Source organism: Schistocerca gregaria, chromosome 9, assembly GCF_023897955.1.
Source record: "Schistocerca gregaria isolate iqSchGreg1 chromosome 9, iqSchGreg1.2, whole genome shotgun sequence".
Taxonomy (NCBI): domain Eukaryota; kingdom Metazoa; phylum Arthropoda; class Insecta; order Orthoptera; family Acrididae; genus Schistocerca; species Schistocerca gregaria.
In genome coordinates, this window is record NC_064928.1 from 257223892 (window position 1) to 257247021 (window position 23130).

Below are 23130 nucleotides of genomic sequence, written 5' to 3' on the forward strand. Positions count from 1 at the left end.
TGGTGGCCGAGCAAGTGGCTCGTCACAATACGCCAGTCACTACTCTTGATGAACTGTGGTATCGTGTTCAAGCTGCATGGGCAGCTGTACCTGTACACGCCATCCAAGCTCTGTTTGAATGCCCAGGCGTATCAAGGCCGTTATTACGACCAGAGGTGGTTGTTCTGGGTGCTGATTTCGCGGGATCTATGCACCCAAATTGCGTGAAAATGTAATCACATGTCAGTTCTAGTATAATATATTTGTCCAATGAATACCCGTTTATCATGTGCATTTCTTCTTGGTGTAGCAGTTTTAATTTCCAGTAGTGTATATTAGATTATACATATGCACACAGGACATACATCTAGACACCCCTGCGAGACTTGCCGTCAATATCGCGTATCCCCGCGTCTACCCTCGAAGGCGAAGAGAGTCCATAAATTTATTTAGTTATACCGTATACAGCTGAAGAAACTGTTGATTACAGTCCGTGTGGCTGCTACACTGAGGGGATCTACATCTACGTACATACTCCCGCATGCCGCCGTAAGGTGCGTGCAGACGAAACCTTCTACCAGTACATGTCATTTTCTATGCTTTATTTGTCTGGCCATGTTGTCTGTAGTTGCTTTACGGTTCTTGACGGTATTTTTGTTCTGTCGCTGCAACCAGAAAGATGCGATTTTTTTTCACCAAACACGTTTCGCCTCATTGAGGTAAAGCATAATCAGTGCACTTCCTCCTTGGAATCGTTGTAGTAATTTAATTTTTCAGCATCATCCATTTTGACACTACAGTATTCTTCAAATAGTTCTACATTGTCTGTTTCTACGCTGCTTACTTTCTGAATCAATGGTATACTTCGCTCTATGTGTGTCACTCCGCTGGAGCACGTTTTTCATAGTGGTGGAACAAAGGGAATTATAATTTGAAATCTGCTTCCCTCGTGAAATTAAATATTCAAATGCTATGTTATGCTCAGAGTGAATGAGCATCGGAAGAAAACTACTGTGTGCAACTTGATCATCGACATATAATCTTTTCAATATAGATTGAAAACTCACAAAATTATTTTCTTTCCGGTTTTTATTTTTCCTACCAGTAAGGCAGGCGGTCTGCTTTTCGATTTTTCGAATTCTTCTTCAAAAAGATTGCTCTAACTACGAGCAAAGCTCAATTATAATTCAGATTCCTCATCGTTGAAAACTGATTTCAAAAATAAAGGCCAGGGAAATAATGATTTTACATCTACATCTACACTTGTACTCCGCAAGCCACCCAACGGTGTGTGGCGGAGGGCACTTTACGTGCCACTGTCATTACCTCCCTTTTCTGTTCCAGTCGCGTATGGTTCGCGGGAAGAACGACTGCCGGAAAGCCTCCGTGCACGCTCGAATCTCTAATTTTACATTCGTGATCTCCTCGGGAGGTATAAGTGGGGGGAAGCAAAATATATTCGATACCTCATCCAGAAACGCACCCTCAGGGAACCTGGACAGTAAGCTACACGGCGATGCAGAGCGCCTCTCCTGCAGAGTCTGCCACTTGAGTTTGCTAAACATCTCCGTAACGCGATCACGCTTACCAAATAGCCCTGTGACGAAACGCGCCGCTCTTCTTTGGATCTTATCTATCTCCTTCGTCAACCCGAACTGGTAAGGATCCCACACTGATGAGCAATACACTGATGAGCCACCTCCTTTGTTGATGGACTACATTTTCTAAGGATCTCCCAATGAATCTCAACCTGGTACCCGCCTTACCAACAATTAATTTTATATGATCATTCCACTTCAAATCGTTCCTCACGCATACTCCCAGATATTTTACAGAAGCAACTGCTACCAGTGTTTGTCCCGCTATCATATAATCATACAATAAAGGATCCAGCGGTTTATAATTTCTAAATTGTTTCGAAAGCAGGAAGTAATTCCAACAATCTGGTACTGCTTTGACCTAGCAGTTAGCGGTAACTGCCATTTACAAAATCGTAGACCTCTTGGAGTTTTGCACCCTTAAAGAATAAATATGAAAATACTTTAAAATTTTACAGATGATATTCTCTCCATCAATTGCCAGTTTCCCAACGGCTGTTTCCACACTGTTGTGGAGTATATGCACCCTTCAACTCATGTCCATAATTCCTACCGAGGGTGGCTTATAATTTAACAAAACCATTTTCTCTGCCACTTCTGTTTACTCCACCAAACATACTGTTCGTATTTCCAGCAGAAAAAAAACACAAATTTTTATTCCTGGCAGTGATCGTGCAGAACTGACATCACATTTTTATATGTTAGATTAGAAGTTTAATCTTCACTAGAAATGAATTCCAATATTTTTGGATGTACCTTGTTTTCTGAAACGAAAAATTTAAACAATACTGTAAGAAATTTTGGCGATTTGTGATTACTGGTAGCAATGGATCAACTTACCAAGTTTACATAATCAGTCTGTTCCTTAAGAAGTTGTTTGGCCCAAGGCGTTAAAACATTGTTGACAATAGCTTCATCTTCTGTTCATTCACAACTAAACTTGACGTCATAGACTTTTAATGCATTTGTTTTGCAATGCATGGAAGTGTACCTTTTCCGGCCGCGGTGGTCTAGCGGTTCTAGGCGCTCAGTCCGGAACCGCGCGACTGCTACGGTCGCAGGTTCGAATCCTGCCTCGGGCATGGATGTGTGTGATGTCCTTAGGTTAGTTAGGTTTAAGTAGTTCTAAGTTCTAGGGGACTGATGACCACAGATGTTAAGTCCCAAAGTGCTCAGAGCCATTTGAACCATTTTTTTTTTTTTAACTGTACCTTTGATTATGACATACGGTATGGTACGCAAAAATTCCATCAGCTGCAGCGAATATAGCCACTTCCTTTCTTGACATTTTACACATTATGCGTTTGCTAGTTAACCATTCTATCTTGATACAAATTAAAGCTCATAACTGTAACATGTATGGTTCTCACTATAATGAAGTGTCTTATAGAAATTTCGGTTTAGCATTAGGTCAACCCCCAAAGATAATATTATATCATTCCTTATTATTCTTATGTAAAAACTCTGTGAACCAGAATATCGAGGCTTGATTTCATTATGCCCCTTATAGATAATATGTTTATGCTGACAGTGTTTTACATTTTTTTAATGTATGTTTCAAAGAACCTAAGCAGAATTTCTTAGGATGTGTGAAACGAATGTCCCTATTTTTGGCGATGAATTAATTGAGTTTACGAACTGTAGCAACAGCCATAGAAGAAGCCAATTTATGTTTGCTTGATTTATCGTACTGAGCTACACTACTGGCCATTAAAATTGCTACACCACGAAGATGACGTGCTACCGGCGCGAAATTTAACCGACGGAAAGAAGATTTTGTGATATGCAAATGATTAGCTTTTCAGAGCATTCACACAAGGTTGGCGCCGGTGGCATTTCTTCTTGGTGGTGTAGCAATTTTAATGGCCAATAGTGTAAATTGCCGAAACTAGACTGCTCGAAGGTGATTGATTTGAAATCCTGTATTTTACGAAGTGCCGTAGCGATGAAGAACAGTGCTCCATGTGCTTTAAAAGATTAAAGGCAGGAGATTACACAACAAGCCTATGACATTATATAAGGAGAAAACATCAGCAATGATCCTTGAAAGAGCAGATAAATTTTATCGCTATAATACCTACAATTTTATTGATATACTGTACACTTGAGAAAATGACTGAACCCTTAAATTTTTGGTTGCTCAGCGTGAAAAACTGATGCCATCCAAAAGGGACGATGAAGGGATGTCACCATCTCGTGATCTTTCCCTCTCGCTTACGCCTTCATTTAGGCAATCTTTGCTGGAAACGATGAGATCGACTTCTGCCGTAGCCCCTACACTCTATCGATCGTGATCATCTGCTCTTTCGCTTCCACTAGAATTTTTCACTCTGCGTTCGAAATCTACGTTTATTACTGGAAGTAACAGAAAAAAAATACGAAAATCGTTATTTCAGAAGATGGTTGTTTTGAGCAGTTTTAACAGTCAGGTTAAACTGCAGTCGAGAGGTACCAGTGTAACCGATAACGGGTTGTTTCAGCGATTATCGCCATCCAGGTCTGGAAGTGGTTTTTCGTTGGTTTATCACGTTCCATAAGGTGAATACCAGGCTGGTACCTTAGTCAGCCTCACATACACGACACGCTAACATTTACAAATGTTCTCGCACGCGCACGGAGACAATTCAAGTATACAGATTCCGTGGAGTGGGAGAGGGGGGTCAGAGACACAAATGACGGAGATGCTTCATCTCTTTAAAACTATAATCATCATCATCTTGAAGATGCGTTACACCATTTTGGCTCCTCTAGACGTGTAATGCGATAGTTTGCGCTATTTTTACTCCTCTAGCAATGTACTGTGGCAGTCTGTCATGCGCTTTTAAATTTGTAACAGGACTACAGGAATGTGCTTTATGACTACCTCTCGTAGTACCCAGTCGGTTTTAAAGGTCTTCTACCCATCAACGGTGCTGATTGTCCCTGGTGTTGACTTTGGGCTTGCAAACAGATGTGCTGGTTTGAATTCCCTGTCTGGTTATGTAGATTCGTGTTTTCTAAGGTTGCCCTAAACCGCCGAAGGCAATTTGGGGACCGTTCCTTCGAAAAACGAAACTGATGGTTATCGTTCAGATCCATCTTCCACCTGGAACATCACCGATAACGAGCCGGCAGTCGACAGGAAATTGAACTATTGTTTCCTGACATGGTCAAGTTGCAGATTCCTTATCTGTAATTGTTAGCGGTTAATGGGTTCAGAGAAATCCTTCATTGTTCAAGATCACAATTTAATTTGTAAAATAATAATAACAATTAATTACGATCTTGACCAGTAAAGGATTTTTTCTGAATCCAGTAACTGAGGTCGTTACGCCCTCAAGCACGGTATTTAAGCGTATGGCTACAGAATGAGACGTTTACGCCCTCAACTACGGTATTTCATCGTATGGCTACAGAGTAAGAGTAACTGCGATGTCCGTTACTGTGAGATGTAATGTTGACTTGAATACACATGTTGTTACTCTGAAAGTACCAAGGACACAATACAGGCAGCGTAAAGTTGTTTACAACTTGTATAGAACCCAAACGACAGTTAAAATAGTTAAAGGGCTGTCTACAAATCCATCAAGTGCAATGAAGACTGTTTCTTGGCGTCTTAACCCACGTCCTATCATTCTGTACCATTTCTTGTAACTTCTTGTCAGTGATTTCCACAATTTCCTCTTCCCACTGATACAGCGGAGAAACACCTCATATCTTGCAAGTATGCCTATTTCTCAGCATATTTCGATAGTTTACTAATCGAATTGGAGAGAAAATAAATTATTTATGGCTCATCTTGACTATGGGAGGACTCAATTGATCAGACATAACCTGGAGCATGGAGGAACCGTCAATTTGATAACAGAAATAAATGATGTGGGTAGAAGTTCTAGAGGAATATCTCTTCACTACAGCGAGCACCTTCAAGTGGACGTAAGTTGGTCGCTATGGAGAGAGGAAGAGGCTTGTGCATTGCACATTCCTATGTTTCACTAAAGCGTTTCACAGTGCTCCACTGCAGACTGTTAAGTAAGGTCCGTGTGTACGTCATAAGACCTCACATGTGTGAATGGCTCGAAGAGCTTATAATTAATAGAACCCAGTAGGTTATGTGAATGTGCATCAGAGAGGGGTATCGCCAGAAATGCCCCATGGAAGTGTGATACATAAATGGTCTGTCAGATGAGCATCAATGTGCGTGTGTTTGCTGATGACGCTGTGGTGTGCGGGAAGGCATCATCATTGAGTGATTGCAGGGGGACACAAGATGACGTAGACAAAATTTCTGTTTGGTGTTATCGGTGGCAGCTGGCTCTAAAAGAGGAAGATACAAGTAAACGCAGATAAGTAGGCTCGAATACAGTATTAGTTTGCTGATGATGCACGTATGATTATTAACCCGATAAAAGAAACTCCAATAGAAAATTATATAAATAAGGTCTTTGGAAAAGTTGTTAACTGGTTTTCTGCGGATGGGCTTCTTCTGAACTTTGAAAAAACACACAACATCCAATTTTATGCTGCAAGGAGTAAAAAGAACACATCAACAGAAGACAATACCCAGTGTAGAGCTTACTAAGGTTTTGGGTGTATATATAGATGATATAGATGAGAATCTTAACTGGAAAATTCATATTTTTATCTCCTAAAGCGACTAGGTTCAGAAACTTTTGCAATCAGAATAACTGCTAATTTTGAGGATACAGAAGTTAGTACGCTAACGTACTTTGCATACTTTTACTCTCTGATGTCATACGTAATAACATTTTGGGGTAACTCAACACTTAGTCAAAAAGTATTCACTGCTCAAAAGAAGGTTGTTAGAAAAATGTCTGGGACTCATAGTCGCACATCTTGTAGGCATCTGTTTAAAAGATTAAAAATTCTTACAACAGCTTCACAGTTCATTTACTCGGTAATGAAATTTGTTCTCAGCAACATGGACCAGTCCAAAAACAACAGTGGCAATAATGATTATAATACCAGAAGAAAGAAAGACTTACACTATTCGCTACTTAACCTATCCTTGGCACAGAAAGGGGTAAAATATGATGTAAACTTTTTCGATAAACTAATAGATGAAATAAAATCTCTGACAGACAGCAGCAATAGTTTCAAAAATAAAATGAAATTATATCTCCTTGACAACTCCTTCTATACCATAGATGAATTCCTGAATAGGAATAAATAAATTTATGGGTATAATATATGCATTTTGTGCCATTTAAGGGAATGGGGTAGATAAAAATTTTAAGCTTAAGAAAAAAAGAACATTGATTAATGTGTGCATTTCTTATGCACTTCACACGTTCCCCAACATAACAGTTACCATGAGACTGATCAGTGGAACACGTAACTGACTAACTAACTAACTAACTAGTCGTGTGTTGTCTGACACAGCCACGTCGATGAAGTGCCTGGGCGTAACGTTGCACAGCGATTACGAAAGAAAGTAGAACGTAAGACCGGTAGAAGGCCAGACGAATGATCGGCTTTGGTTTACTGCAAGAATTCCAGGAAACTTAGCTCGTTTGTAAAGCACACGGCATATGTAGCATTAACACGACCCAGTCTCCAATGATGCTTGAGTGTTTGGGATCACACCAGTTCGGATTAAAGGAAGACGTCGAAGCGATTCAGAGGCGTTTTGCTACGTTTGTTACTGTTAGATTCGATCAACACGCCAGATTATTCCTGAACTCAAACTGGAATTCTTTTGCGAAAGGTTGTTGAGAAAACTTAAGACATCCGGCATTTGCGGCTGACTGCACTACGATTCTACTGCTTATCAAGTGCAATCTAAACGTTTCCGTTCGAAGGCCATACAGTCCAAAATCGGTGTGCCAATCAGGCAAAATCGCCGGAGCACTGAAGCAGTAATCCCACTGCTGCACAGGTAGAGAGTACCAGTTTGGCAAAACTTCTTGTCCTGCTGCACACTCCCTCGTCCGACAGGAACCGGCGACCCTTCAAGGCCCTTTATAAGGGACCGGAGGCGAGACAATCGCTTGGGAAGAGCTCTGGACTATAGTACGGGCGTTTGAGCGCCCCATCTTGGGTTGGCGTCAATTTTGTCATATGTGGGTGTGCCTTATGATGTACCCTGCGCACCATTCGACAATGGTGGTTTCTTTTATAGATGTGCTGCCCATGCACATTCTTCATTCACCGATGGATGTCTACCGGTGTTTGTCCTTAGGCAGCCAAGAAAAAAATCACAACACGTTGGCGAGAGACAACCAATGCCTTCTCTGCGCGATAGTAATGGAAGCGATACTGACGACACTGGTGCCAAAGCGGAGTTACTGAACACCTTCCAACACTGCTACACCAAGGAAGGCCGAGTAAATAGTCCAGAATTCGAATCAAGAGCAGCAGCCACAATGAGTAACTTAGAAGTAGATATCCGCGGAGTAGCGAAGCAAACAGAATCAATAAAAGCAAGTCTTACGTTCCAGACTGTGTACCAGTTATGTTTCTTTCACAGTATGCTCATGCAATAGCTCCATACTTCAGAACCATATAGAACCTCTCGCTAGATGAAAGATCCGTACCCGAAGACTGAATACTTGCGCAGGTCACAGCAATATTCAAGAAAGGTAGTAGGAGTAATCGACTAAATTACAGGCCCGTATCATTAACGTCGATATGCAGCAGGATTTTGGAAAATATATGGTGCTCGAACATTATGAATTCCCTCGAAGAGAGCGCTCTATTGACACACAGTCAACACGAACTTAGGAAACATCGTTCTTGTGACATACAACTAGTACTGTACCCACACGAAGTGTTGAGTGCTATTGACAAGGGATTTCAAATTGATTCCGTATTTACATATTTCCAGAAGCCTTTTGACACTGTACAACCCAAGTGGCTTGTAGTAAAATTGCGTGCTTATGGGATATCGTCTCAGTTATGTGACTGGATTTGAGATTTCCTGTCAGGAATGTCACAGTTGGTAGTAATTGATGGAAAGTCATCCAGTAAAACAGAAGTGATTTCAGGCGTTCCCCAAGGTAGTGTTATAAGTCCTCTGCTGTTCCTTATATGTATAAACGATTTAGGAGACAATCCGAGCAGCCGTCTTAGGTTCTTTGCAGATGACACTGTCGTTTATCGACTAATAAAGTCAACAGAATATCAAAACCAATTGCAAAACGACTTAGAAAAGATATCTGTACGTTGCGAATATTGACAACTGATCCTAGAGAATGAAAAGAGTGAGGTCATCTACATGAGTGCTAAAGGAAATCCGTTAAACTTCGATTACACGATAAATCAGTCTAATGCTAAGGCCGTAAATTCAACTAAATGGCTAGGAAACACAATTACGAACAACGTAAATTGCAAAGAACACATAGAAAATATTGTGGGGGAAAGCAAACTAAAAGACTACGTTTTATTCGCAGAGCACTTAGAAAATGTAACAGACCTACTAAAGAGACTGCCTACACTGCATTTGTCTATCCTCTCACGAAGTGCTGCTGTGCGGTGTGGGATCCTTACCGGATAGTACTGAAGAAAGTTCAAAAGGGCCAGCACGTTTTGTATTATCGCGAAATAGGTGAGAGAGCGTCACTGAAAAGATACAAAATTTGGGGTGGACACCATTAAAATAAAGGCGTTCTTCGTTCAGGCGGAATCTTCTCACGAAATTTCAAATTTCTCCTCTGAGTGCGAAAATATTTTGTTGACGCCTGCCTACATAGGGAGAAACGATCACCATAATAAAATAAGGGAAACCAGAACTCGCACGGAGATATATAACTGTTCGTTCTTCCCGCGCGCTGTTCGAGATTGGAAAAAAAAATAGAGAATTATTGTGAAGGCTGTAAGTAGGCTGTGTAGGGTTTTTTTAATTGGTAGCGCCACGTAGCGCCCTGTATGAAAATCACTGGCTGTGCTGTGTGCAGTCTGTGGCTGGTTTGCATTGTTGTTGGCTATTGTAGTGTTGGGCAGCTGCATGTTAACAGCGCATAGTGTTGCGCAGTTGGAGGTGAGCCGCCGGCAGTGGTGGATGTGGGGAGAGAAATGGCGGAGTTTTGAAATTTGTAAGACTGGATGCCATGAACTGCTATATATATTATGACTTTGGAACACTATTAAGGTAAATACATTGTTTGTTCTCTATCAAAATCTTTCATTTGCTAACCATGCCTATCAGTAGTTAGTGCCTTCAGTAGTTAGAATCTTTTATTTAGCTGGCAGTAGTGGCGCTCGCTGTATTGCAGTAGCTTGAGTAACGAAGATTTCTGTGAGGTAAGTGATTTTTGAAAGGTATAGTTTAATGTTAGTCAGGGCCATTCTTTTGTAGGGATTATTGAAAGTCAGATTGCGTTGCGCTAAAAATATTGTGTGCCAGTTTAAGCACAGTCATGTATAATTTTGCTAAGGGGACGTTTCATATGTCGATCCTTAGCCTAGCATACCTCATTGGAATCTTCTGATTTTTTCTTGTAGTTTGTGTAATTATTGCAGCCTTTGTTTATTGCTAGTGCGTAATTGTAGAGAGAATTTCCTTTGTAGTTGTAGTTTTTCATTGTTGCACAGTAAAACAATTGTGGCATGCATGTAGATTTGCACCAAGTATTTCGCAGCTGCGCTTGCAATTAACTAGATATTGTTTTCAGTGCTATGTTAATGTGTTTTCTTATTTTGCTCTTCAAATTGTGGTTTTCTGTGTTGCCCTGTGAAATATTGTGACAATGATGGCGTGTGAAAAGCGTAATACTAGGCTCTAAAGTAAACTGAGAAATGACAGTGAAGACGAAAGCAGTGTGTTAGCGCCGCCGAGTAATGAATTAACTAATGTTCAAAGCAGTAATTTGGTAATTGAGCATAGGGAAATGGAGCGGGCTGCAAATAATGGTGTAGACAGTGAAACAATTAGTGAACAGGGAAGCATTATCGATCGATCGGTCGGCAACAGCTCGCGTCAGGAATCCGAAATGATAGGACACAAGCTTGCAAATATTGTAGATTCAGGTTTTGCGTCCTCACCGTTTTCTCGAATAAGTCAAGACATATTTTCTGCTCGTCAAAATGTGAATGTTGCCAGTGCAAATGCACTGCCAAAAAGCATAGAGGAACAGATTCCAGACACTAATACATTATTATTGCAATTAATGCAACATATGAAACAAAATCAGAGACAAAAACAGCAACAGTTAGAAACAATGGAACTAAATCTTCAAAAGTTAGACACAATGGAACAACACCAGAGACAAACACAGCAACAGTTAGACGCAATGGAACAAAATCTTCAAAAGTTAGACACCACGCTTGAACAAACACGTGAAGATTTAACTACTGAGTTACATAAAATCAAATCGAAACGTCAAAAAGGCTGTAATGACATAAAAACACAAATTTGTGAGCATTTCCAACCTATTTTTTCGCGTCATGAAAGTGCATTACAGAATCACGAAGCAGCCATAAAAGAACTGCAAACTATTGTTCATGAAAATCACGACATCTTGCAAGCTAAAACTGACTCAGCGGCATCTACCGATTCGGTTATGCAACTCGCAAAAACTCAGGAAAACTTAAAGGACACAGTAGATACGATTTAAACACAAATAGACACTCTGAAACTTGGTTACAAAAAACACACTGAGGAAATAAGTTCACAATCGAAGAAAGTAGCCTAACTTTCGGATCAGTTCACTAACTTATCTACAAAGGTGGATGATGATCTGAGTGACACAAGACCTGTAGTCTTCACAGAAGAGTATGAAGAAATTAAGAAATTCAAACAAAATCAGAATCAAACTAATACACAACACAAAAGATAAATCCGGGAAGTACAAGATCAGTTGGCACAAGTAATACAAGAATTACATATTTCAGAGGACACTCGCGCTCCAATACGGGAAGAGGAACATAGAAATACGTAACAGCCACAAAATAATAACGCAGCGGATCTCGGAAATTATGAAAAAAATTGGCAAGGTGCACCGAATTTTGAAATGGAACCGCCGAAACGATTTAACAATGACCGACATGCGACTCGCCAACACGATGATTTTGACTATAAGCTGTTCATTACTACACGTAAATTCAAAACATTTAAGACCTCTGGCAACGACGTTCATCCACAAGTGTGGCTCCATCAATTCTCTCATTGTTTTCCTCCCAACTGGTCATTAGAGCACAGATTAGAATTTATGTGTGGCTACTTAGAGAATGAACCAGCTGAAAAAATGCGATCGGTTATTCACGATTGTCACAGTGAAGGAGAATTTTATCATGCCTTCCTCTCAACATATTGGTCGCAAGCTACACAAGACCGAGTGAAACATAGCATCATAATGATGAAACATTTCGAACTATTTGAATTTTCCAGTCTTGTGAAATATTTTGAAGTCATGTTGCACAAGAATCAGTACCTGTCAAACCCATACAGTCCCTCAGAATTCATCCGCATTTGCTTAATCAAATTACCTGAACATTTACGACATATTATTTTGGCAGGACGTTGCAAAGACGACATGAAGCTTTTCAGGGACTCTTACAAGAATTAAAAATTGACACTGACAATCGCGGAACGCGAAAACAGGAACACAACAATTACAGGTTACATCCGTTGCAATTCCGCAAGGAAAGAAATAATAACTGGACACGACAAGGCTATTGTCACAACACAAATCGTGACCAAAACAGACACCACCCGTATGACAACCGTTGGCAGAGTAGTAATAATTACGAGGGAAAGATCGCCTCTCCGCAGTAATGACTATCACAGAGACAATAAGAGAAAGAGCCAATATGGGAACCAAAATAATTATTATCAAGGGAGGCAGAATAACTTCAGATACAACGGTCCAGCGCGCAGCTACGATTCAGGGAGAAATTCTCCACCACGTGACCGACAAGAAAGAAACTATGGAATCTACCGACATGACGACAGATGATATGATCGTAACGACAGATCTGAATTGCAGAACTGGCGGGATTCAAACAGGGCAGGGCCCTCTCGACAAGGTGAATTTGTAGAAGTTAGGTCTCCAAATCCCAATAACGACGTGCGCCAACAAAGAGATAATAGGCAATAACTCATACCGCTGGCAGCCACAAAACGTACTTATGAAACGTCCCCTTAGAAAAATTATGCATGACTGTGCTTAAACTGACACACAATATTTTTCACGCAATGCAATCTGACTTTCAATAATCCCTACAAAAGAATGGCCCTGGCTATCATTAAACTGTACCTTTCACAAATCACTTACCTTACAAAAATCTTCGTTACTCAAGCTACTGCAATACAGCGAGCGCCACTACTGCCAGCTAAATAAAAGATTCTATCTACTGAAGGCACTAACTACTGATAGGCATAGTTAGCAAATGAAAGATTTTGATAGAGAACAAACAATGTATTTACCTTAATAGTGTTCCAAAGTCATAATATATATAGCAGTTCATGGCATCCAGTCTTACAAATTTCAAAACTCCGCCATTTCTCTCCCCACATCCACCACCGCTGGAGGCTCACCTCCAACTGCGCAACGCTACGCGCTGTTAACATCCAGCTGCCCAACACTACAATAGTCAACAACAATGCAAACCAGCCACAGACTGCACACAGCACAGCCAGTGATTTTCATACAGGGCACTACGTGGCGTTACCAATAAAAAACCTACACAGCCTACTTACAAGGTAGATCGATGAACCCTCTGCGAGACATGTGAGATTTGCAGAGTAGATGTAGATGTAGTAGTAAATGAAGAGAACACAACAGAAATTAAGGTTCGTAAGGACGTATGTACGAGGGTAGTTATCTTTTAGTTTGATAAAGAAGCTAGAAAAATGTTTGTTTCATACACAAGACACCTTGCTTCTCGACTAATTTTCCTTTTTAGGGATATATACTTGGTCCATCCCTACGACGTATCTTAGAAGCTACATTAAAGAAAGGCAAACCTACATTGCTGGCATTTGTAGACTTAGAAAAAGCTTTTGACAACGTTGACTGGAATACGCTCTTTCAAATTGTGGAGTTGGCAGGGGTAAAATAGAGGGTTTAAAAGGCTATTTACAATTTGTAGAGAAACCAGATGGCAGTTATAAGAGTCGAGGGGCATGAAAGGGAAGCAGTGGTTGGGAAGGGAGTAAGACAGGGTTGTAGCCCCTCCCTGATGTTATTCAATCTGTATATTGAGTAAGCAGTAAAGGAAACAAAAGAAAAATTCGGAGTAGTTATTAAAATCCATGGAGAAGAAACAAAAACTTTGAGGTTCGCCGATGACATTGTAATTCTGTCAGAGACAGCAAAGGACTTGGAAGAGCAGTTGAATGGAATGGACAGTGTCTTGAAAGGAGGATATAAGATGAACATCAACAAAAGCAAAATGAGGATAATGAAATGTAGTCGAATTAAGTCAGGTGATGCTGAGGGTATTAGATTAGGAAATGAGACACTTAAAGTAGTAAAAGAGTTTTGCTATTTGGAGAGCAAGATAACTGATGATGGTCGAAGTAGAGAGGATATAAAATGTAGACTGGCAATGGCAAGTAAAGCGTTTCTGAAGAAGAGAAATTTGTTAACATCGAGTATAGATTTAAGTGTCAGGAAGTCGTTTATGAAAGTACACTCCTGGAAATTGAAATAAGAACACCGTGAATTCATTGTCCCAGGAAGGGGACACTTTATTGACACATTCCTGGGGTCAGATACATCACATGATCACTCTGACAGAACCACAGGCACATAGACACAGGCAACAGAGCATGCACAATGTCGGCACTAGTACAGTGTATATCCACCTTTCGCAGCAATGAAGGCTGCTATTCTCCCATGGAGACGATCGTAGAGATGCTGGATGTAGTCCTGTGGAACGGCTTGCCATGCCATTTCCACCTGGCGCCTCAGTTGGACCAGCGTTCGTGCTGGACGTACAGACCGCGTGAGACGACGCTTCATCCAGTCCCAAACATGCTCAATGGGGGACAGATCCGGGGATCTTACTGGCCAGGGTAGTTGACTTACACCTTCTAGAGCACGTTGGGTGGCACGGGATACATGCGGACGTGCATTTTCCTGTTGGAACAGCAAGTTCCCTTGCCGGTCTAGGAATGGTAGAACGATGGGTTCGATGACGGTTTGGATGTACCGTGCACTATTCAGTGTCCCCTCGACGATCACCAGAGGTGTACGGCCAGTGTAGGAGATGGCTCCCCACACCATGATGCCGGGTGTTGGCCCTGTGTGCCTCGGTCGTATGCAGTCCTGATTGTGGCGCTCACCTGCATGGCGCCAAACACGCATACGACCATCATTGGCACCAAGGCAGAAGCGACTCTCGTCGCTGAAGACAACACGTCTCCATTCGTCCCTCCATTCACGCCTGTCGCGACATCACTGGAGGGGCTGCACGATGTTGGGGCGTGAGCGGAAGACGGCCTAACGGTGTGCGGGACCGTAGCCCAGCTTCATGGAGACGGTTGCGAATGGTCCTCGCTGATACCCCAGGAGCAACAGTGTCCCTAATTTGCTGGGAAGTGGCGGTGCGGTCCCCTACGGCACTGCGTAGGATCCTACGGTCTTGGCGTGCATCCGTGCGTCGCTGCGGTCCGGTCCCAGGTCGACGGGCACGTGCACCTTCCGCCGACCACTGGCGACAACATCGATGTACTGTGGAGACCTCACGCCCCACGTGTTGAGCAATTCGGCGGTACGTCCACCCGGCCTCCCGCATGCCCACTATACGCCCTCGCTCAAAGTCCGTCAACTGCACATACTGTTCACGTCCACGCTGTCGCGGCATGCTACCAGTGTTAAAGACTGCGATGGAGCTCCGTATGCCACGGCAAACTGGCTGACACTGACGGCGGCGGTGCACAAATGCTGCGCAGCTAGCGTCATTCGACGGCCAACACCACGGTTCCTGGTGTGTCCGCTGTGCCGTGCGTGCTTGTACAGCCCTCTCGCAGTGTCTGGAGCAAGTATGGTGGGTCTGACACACCGGTGTCAATGTGTTCTTTTTTCCATTTCCAGGAGTGTATTTGTATGGAGTGTAGGCATGTATGGAAGTGAAACATGGACAATAAATAGTTTGAATAAGAAGATAATAGAAGCTTTCAAAATGTGGTGCTACAGAAGAATGTTGAAGATTAGGTGGGTAGATCACGTAACTAATGGGAAGTATTGATTAGCAAAATGAGGATAATGAAATGTAGTCGAATTAAGTCAGGTGATGCTGAGGGTATTAGATTAGGAAATGAGACACTTAAAGTAGTAAAAGAGTTTTGCTATTTGGAGAGCAAGATAACTGATGATGGTCGAAGTAGAGAGAATATAAAATGTAGACTGGCAATGGCAAGGAAAGCGTTTCTGAAAAAGAGAAATTTGTTAACATCGAGTATAGATTTAAGTGTCAGGAAGTCATTTCTGAAAGTATTTGTATGGAGTGTAGCCATGTATGGAAGTGAAACATGGACGATAAATAGTTGGACAAGAAGAGAATAGAAGCTTTCGAAATGTGGTGCTACAGAAGAATGCTGAAGATTAGATGGGTAGATCACATAACTAATGAGGAAGTATTGAACAGGGTTGGGGAGAAGAGACGTTTTTGGCACAACTTGACCAGAAGAAGGGATCGTTTGGTAGGACATGTTCTGAGGCTTCAAGGGATCACCAATTTGGTATTGGAGGGCAGCGTGGAGGGTAAAAATCGTAGAGGGAGACCAAGAGATGACTACACTAAGCAGACTCAGAAGAATGTAGGTTGCAGTAGGTACTGGGAGATGAAGAAGCTTGCACAAGATAGAGTAGCATGGAGACCTGCATCAAACCAATCTCAGGACTGAAGACCACAACAAAATAACAACTTACGTAAAGAAATATATGTAACATATGATTTGTTCAATAATGTTTTGTTATGGGTTAATGAAGTGAAAATGTTCGTGTATGTAATTTTAATATTTGTGCAAGTTGTCATTTGCAGAAAACGGTACACGCCTAGGGACAATGTGTAGGGTATGTGTAATGTACAAGATGGAGTGGTTTTGTAGTGTATGGAAATTTCTGTGGGAAGCCTAATAAACGGCTTTGGTTTTTGGCTCGCTACCTGCAAAGCGAGCAGGAACGAGAAGACAACACTCGGACGCAGCATCTGACGCCTCCCCTGGAAATTGTTGCACAGTAGCCTCGGGTGACGACTGCTGATTTATTACAGCTTTGCTAAGAGCTGTTGGGCTATGTTATGGACGTTTAGATGAAGTAATTATTAATACTACAAGAAACTTGTACGCCGTACCATAGGCAGGGTAACCGCCATTGCTATCAGCCACACCCAACGACTACAGCCAACAGGTTACGAACTGTATGATTAGAACTGTAGTAGCGTCAGCCATAATTCAAAATTACATTTTTTTTTAAATAATTATTTTGTTTTACATAAAATTTGGTTCAACCTCTTATTTTACTTCTTATCATTCACCTATAGATGTTGGATTATTCCGAGTAAACCTGTTACAAAAATATTTGAAGTGCTTTTACACCACCGACAAGCACCAATTTTCGTGTTTGAATAAATGTGTGGACTCAAATTTTGCTTAAGTACGTTTTCAGACAAATTTAACGATTTTAAAATTCTTACTCCGTTTTTGGCAATAAGCAAACAGAAAGTGAGCAATTAAGTTTTGAGTGAAGTACTTTCAGCTATAAGTTAAATTGAGTAAAGTACAAAGAGTTGTAAAAAGAAAATTGCTTGTGTGGATGAGTAGCAGTGAAGTCAGGTTGCATAAAAACACTGAATGACAATATAGAGCGACCGCACCCTACCATTGGATTTTGAAAATCATTTGTTAAGAGGAAGGTCTAAAAAAAGTGTCTTAATGAATTTAAATGTGTGTATTATGCTGTTTGAATATTTAAGTATTTAATTTTTTTGTTGGTTATACAAAATGCAAACACAGAATTCCTCCATGGCCATTTTTTTTTGCACATGGTGATGATCATAAATTCATGGCATTTCTAGATCAAAACATTCTAGATCAAAACTATATATGTATATGGGTGTGGTAGCTAAAAGGTTCCTGTGTCTTTCTCAGAACCATATCCCGAAAAGTTATATTTATTTGTGAAACCAATGTAGGTAGCAGCAGGAAAATAGGCCAATTTTACTTTTGCTTTCCTGAAACTCAATCATTTCTTTGCCTAGACAGGATGGCGACCGTTAATCCATTAGCAAACCACTTAATGAACTTGGTGCAGGAAGTTCTTAGATTCAGTATTGTTCCATTTCACTGCACTTCTTTCCAACAGCTAGCAGTTCTAGGAAAAGAAACTAATAGTCTGCTTACTATATACATTAGTCATACATCACGGTCAATTCCTGTAAAAGTGGTAACAGGTGTATACCATTGTTGTTGTTGTGGTCTTCAGTACTGAGACTGATTTGATGCTGCTCTCCATGGTACTCTATCCTGTGTGAGCTCCTTCATCTCCCAGTACTTACTGCAACCTACATCCTTCTGAATCTGCTTAGTGTATTCATCTCTCTGCAATTTTTACCCTCCACGCTCCCCTCCAATGCTAAATGTGTGATCCCTTGAGGCCTCAGAACATGTCCTACTAACTGGTCCCTTCTTATCGTCAAGTTGTGCCACAAACTCCTCTTCTCCCCAATTCTATTCAATACTTCACCATTAGTTATGTGATCTACCCATCTACTCTTCAGCATTCTTCTGTAGCACCACATTTCGAAAGCTTCTATTCTCTTCCCGTCCAAACTATTTATCCTCCATGTTCCACTTCCATACATGGCTACACTCCATATACACTCCATAGAAATACTTTCAGAAAGGACTTTCTGACAATTAAATCTATACTCGATGTTAACAAATTTTTCTTCTCCAGAAAAGCTTTCCTTGCCATTGCCAGTCTACATTTTATATCTTCTCTACTTTGACCATCATCAGTTATTTTGCTGCCCAAATAGCAAGACTCCTTTACTACTTTAAGTGTCTCATTTCCTAATCTAATTCCCTCAGCATCACCCGACTTAATTCGACTACATTCCATTATCCTCGTTTTGCTTTTGTTGATGTTCATCTTATATCGTCCTTTCAAGACACTGTCCATTCCGTTCAACTGCTCTTCCGACAGAATTACAATGTCATCAGCGAACCTTAAAGTTTTTAATTTCTTCTCCATGGATTTTAATACCTACTCTTTACTACTTGCTCAATATACAGATTGAATAACATCAGGGAGAGGCTACAACCCTGTCTCACTCCCTTCCCAACCACTGCTTCCCTTTCATGTCCCTCGATTATTATAACTGCCATCTGGTTTCTGCACAAATTTTAAATAGCCTTTCGCTCCCTGTATTTTACCCCTGCCACCTTTAGAATTTGAAAGAGAGTATTCCGGTCAACATTGTCAAAAGCTTTCTATAAGTCTAGAAATGCTAGAAACGTAGGTTTGCCTCTCCTTAATCTTTCTTTTAAGATAAGTCGTAAGGTCAGTTTCGTATACCACAAGCACAATTCCCCGTATAGTTGTGTTATACGTGGCTTTTCGAATATCAGGACTATTTGTTCTGTGGAGATGTAATGTCATAGTGGTACAAGGTAGCTTCCACCATGCACCCTATGGTGGCTTCCGGAGTATCTATGTAGCTGCATCTGTTGACTAGTGTGGAGTGCATGCATCAAACCAGTCTTCGGAATGACGACTGCCTGCCGAGCGCTATCAGCCAACTGTGACGTCACTGGTGCCTACGGTCACCCCTTTCACAGGTGTTCCCCGAGTCTGCACTGGGCGAGGAGAGCCGCGAGGACGCACTGGCACGGCTGTTCCCCAGGGTGACCAAGTGCTCCTTCCGCCAGTACGGGCCTTCCGGGGACATGCAGACGCTGGACGGGCTGTGTGTGCTGCCCATCAATGTATTCAACGAGAAGGTGTACGTGGTGCTCTGGTTCTGGTACTGGGTACTGGCCAGTATTGCAGCCATCAACCTGCTCTACCGGGCCATTCTCGTAAGTAACAGCATCTGTGTCACATCTCCTTCCTCACTTCATGACCTAGACAATATGCCTGTACTGACTTCACATTCACAGTTATTCTCATCTTTTACTAGGTCTTCCAGGACCTCTTCTTCCTTATGGCTCATAAAGTCTTATCTTTTTTTGATAATCTATCCTCATTCATTCTATTTATATGATCTCTCCATTTCCATCTGTAACCGTCCACTCTTCGCTCAATATTATAAAAATTAAGTTACGTATTCTATTTAATCTTCAGCATGCTTGAACTTACATTGAAAATATAATTTCCCCTGTTTGGATCGCACTAAGGTCCTGTGTATGCACCCAAGTCTCTCTCTCTCATGCATTAAAACTAGTGTTACCTTCACTTTATATATTTTTCATTCTGGTGTCAATCGTTGCTACTAAACGTTCTATTTATAGTACGCGTATTTTTTCCCTGCAACATCACTTGCATATATTGAACACACCCCCTCCACCTCTCCCTCCTTCTGTCTATTCACTTCATCATCCCATCTCCATGTCTCTATCTCATTCACCCCTCTCGCTCTCTCTCTTCAGCTCCTCATCCCTTCTTGATCATTTCAACCCCACTTTCTAACCATATCTTCACCCAACTCCCTCTGGCCATATCCTTCTTCCCCTTTCTCTTTCTACCTTTTCCTCTTCCTTTTATACCTGTACAACACTCCTCTATGCTTCCCACCTGCCCCATGCATTTCTCCTCCTCCCCTCTCTCTTTCCATTTCCTCCTCCCCTTGCTGTCTCCATCCCTTCCTCTACCTATCTCAACTTGTCCTCAGCCATGCTCATTTACACATGTATCCCCTGCAGAACCGTTAAAAAAAACGGACTGATATTACTCCACAACTCACAAGTGTCGTTGATCAGATAACTGTTTGTTATTACAGATATGCAGGCTACCCTGCAACGCAGGTTGAGTTGGCAGGCCAATAGTTCCCTCATAACATGCCTGATGTGCAGGGCAGCATATATGCCAGGAGCTGGAAAAACGTGTTTCTACCAGTATCTCTACTGGTATATGAGCTGTGATGTCACAAAACCCACAAATTCTGTTTCTGGCTGCTCAGGGCTGCTGTTTCTCTGCTAAATTTGGTTTAAATCGATCCAGGGGTTTGAGAGGAGATCCCAGACATACATGCATACACTCTGTTTTATATACACACACACACACACATTCTCACTAATAGGAACTTTGTCACCATGTGTGGTTGTTAAGAGCGGTAGGTGCTAGAAACAATGCTGCCAGTTGTAGTAACGTCTGTAGTGGTGTTCTTGCCTGGAAAATGATTCTCTTGTGTGATTTGCAGAAATCGAGGTATAATGCGGATAACTACGTCTCAAATAAAGATCCTTAATAAGTTCCTGCACACAAATTCGCTTCAAAGGTGGTTGCTAATCAGATAAATGTTAATAATTATTTAAGCAAGTAAACAGTGTTATGTCTCTTACCATGTTTTACGTGAATTTACTGAAATTGTGATGGCATCATTAACATAGTTTATGTGCTACAGTAAGACTAAAATAAAATTACTTTTATATTGTGCAGAATCATTGATGAATTTCTGAGGTTTTTGCACTTTATTGTTCGCAAACATTGGTAACACAAACCCTACATATCATAAACTGATACAATACTGACCTTTTAAATTTGTATTTTTGAGAGGTTTCACAGTAACGTTTCACCAACTCGCTCAAAAAGTAAACAGCAGTAAATCAATGCTAAGTTTGCAAGTAAACACTGTTAAGTATCCATTGAATTGCATTTAAGAATAAAATAGTGGTTATAATTTACGATTTTAAAAATGTGTCATTACTCTAGAAATATTCGAAAACAGTGACTTATCTGCATAAATAAATCACAATGAATGTACTTGAAATACCTTATATATGAGATTTCTCAAAACAATTAACTTATCCCTTACCATTTTTTATAGTTGAAATGTTCATATCTTGAAACTTCCTCGCAGATTAAAACTGCGTGCCCGACCGAGACTCGAACGCGGGACCTTTGGCTTTCGCGGGCAAGTGCTCTACCATTTTTTTTATTTATTTTTTTTTTTTTTGATGATATGATGAGGACAAATCTGTAAAAGCAAAGAAAATCCCCAACCCAGCCGGGAATCGAACCTGGGATCCTGTGATCCAGAGGCAGCAACTGTAGCCACTTTTTTTAAGACTCTACCCCTTTTTTTGTTTTTTTTGCTTTTTTATTTTTTAATGTTTTTATTTGTTTATTTGTTTTTTCCTTTTTTTCTTTTTTCTTTTTATTATTTTTTAAGACGCTACCCCCTTTTTTGTCTTTTTTAGAAATCATAACGCCTTGACCAGTTTTTTTTAAATTTCCTTTAAAAAGCCCCTTAGGAAAATGGAACTAAAAAAAACCCTAAGTGCCACCGCCACTTTTCATCCTATAACAAAAAATCTGATCCACTTCAGACGTTGGCTCCTGAGTAAACCCACCCCAGAGAGCTGCCTATATATCAGGGGAAATATGGGAAATCAAGGTTAGGGCTATCCTTTGCCACTTTTTTTTTTGTTACATGATTACATTTAGGGAACGTGTACAAATGAGAATTCTAGTAACTAAGTGTTACAAGTAAGTGTTACAACAACAAAGGTGGCATACAAGAGTAATCCAGAAATAAAAACATAAATCACTGATGTAATTGCAACTAAAAGGTTCTTCAATAACGTAACTGGTTCCACTTGGAACCTCGTCATCGTTATCTGATATATCCAATTGCGCCTTTGAAGGGCATCTGCAACGGAGGCATTCAGCTTCGCTAGTGCCTCAAGGAAAACAGCATCCTTGCAGCAGCTTGTCTCTTCCTTCGCTCATGGCTGCCAAGGCAGAAAGTTCAGCCGTTTGTGTGATGCGGCACAGAACATTAACCGCAGCTCGGCACTCCCCAGCTGAGTGGGGGGTTAACGAAAACGCTGCGTATATAATTTGCGAAGAGCGTACGGTATTTCGGTGTGCGTTCGAGGGCATTGTGAGCATTTTGCAGGAACCACCAGTAATCAAGCTGCTCTTTCTCTCCGTCGCTAAAGATGTAGGCGACGGTAAGTCCTTTGAACCATGTAAGCGCATGATATTTTGCAGCCGGAAAGTAAGTTCCATAGGGACAGAGTAGGGTCTGAGGGTCAATCATATCAGATGTGACCCGGAGGTAACAAGCCTATATCTTCTGTGTTAGTCGCCAAACTCCGGACGATGATGCGCAAGTAAAACGATGTTCATCAGTATCCAAAAGGTGACAATCTGGGCAATAAGGGGAGTCTGCCTGTCCAATAGTGTGAAGTCGCTGTAGTGTGGCATATTTTTTGTTGGCGATCTGATACCACTTCGAACGCACCGTGGAAGACAGAAAGTTGTGGTGTATCGTTTTCCACACTCTTGGCCAGTGAACCGTAGGGTACTTGTTTTCCACCACGTTATGGGCAACAGCACGCAGAAGGTTGGTATAAAAATCTTTCGGCTTTGGTGGACGCGTGGCGGAGAGGTTCGAGCTGACATAGCTGTAATCAAGAAGGAAGGTCGACACATGGGAG

General features: G+C 41.3%; 1 protein-coding gene across 1 annotated transcript in view; it reads left to right on the top strand.

The window, feature by feature from the left end:
* The window catches only part of LOC126291821 (uncharacterized), a 146333-nt gene that overhangs the window by 85042 nt on the left and 38161 nt on the right, over positions 1-23130 (top strand). Inside the window, exon 3 of the mRNA XM_049985522.1 lies at positions 19306-19545. Coding sequence (XP_049841479.1) covers positions 19306-19545 — 240 coding nt within the window. The remainder of the gene's footprint in view (positions 1-19305; positions 19546-23130) is intronic.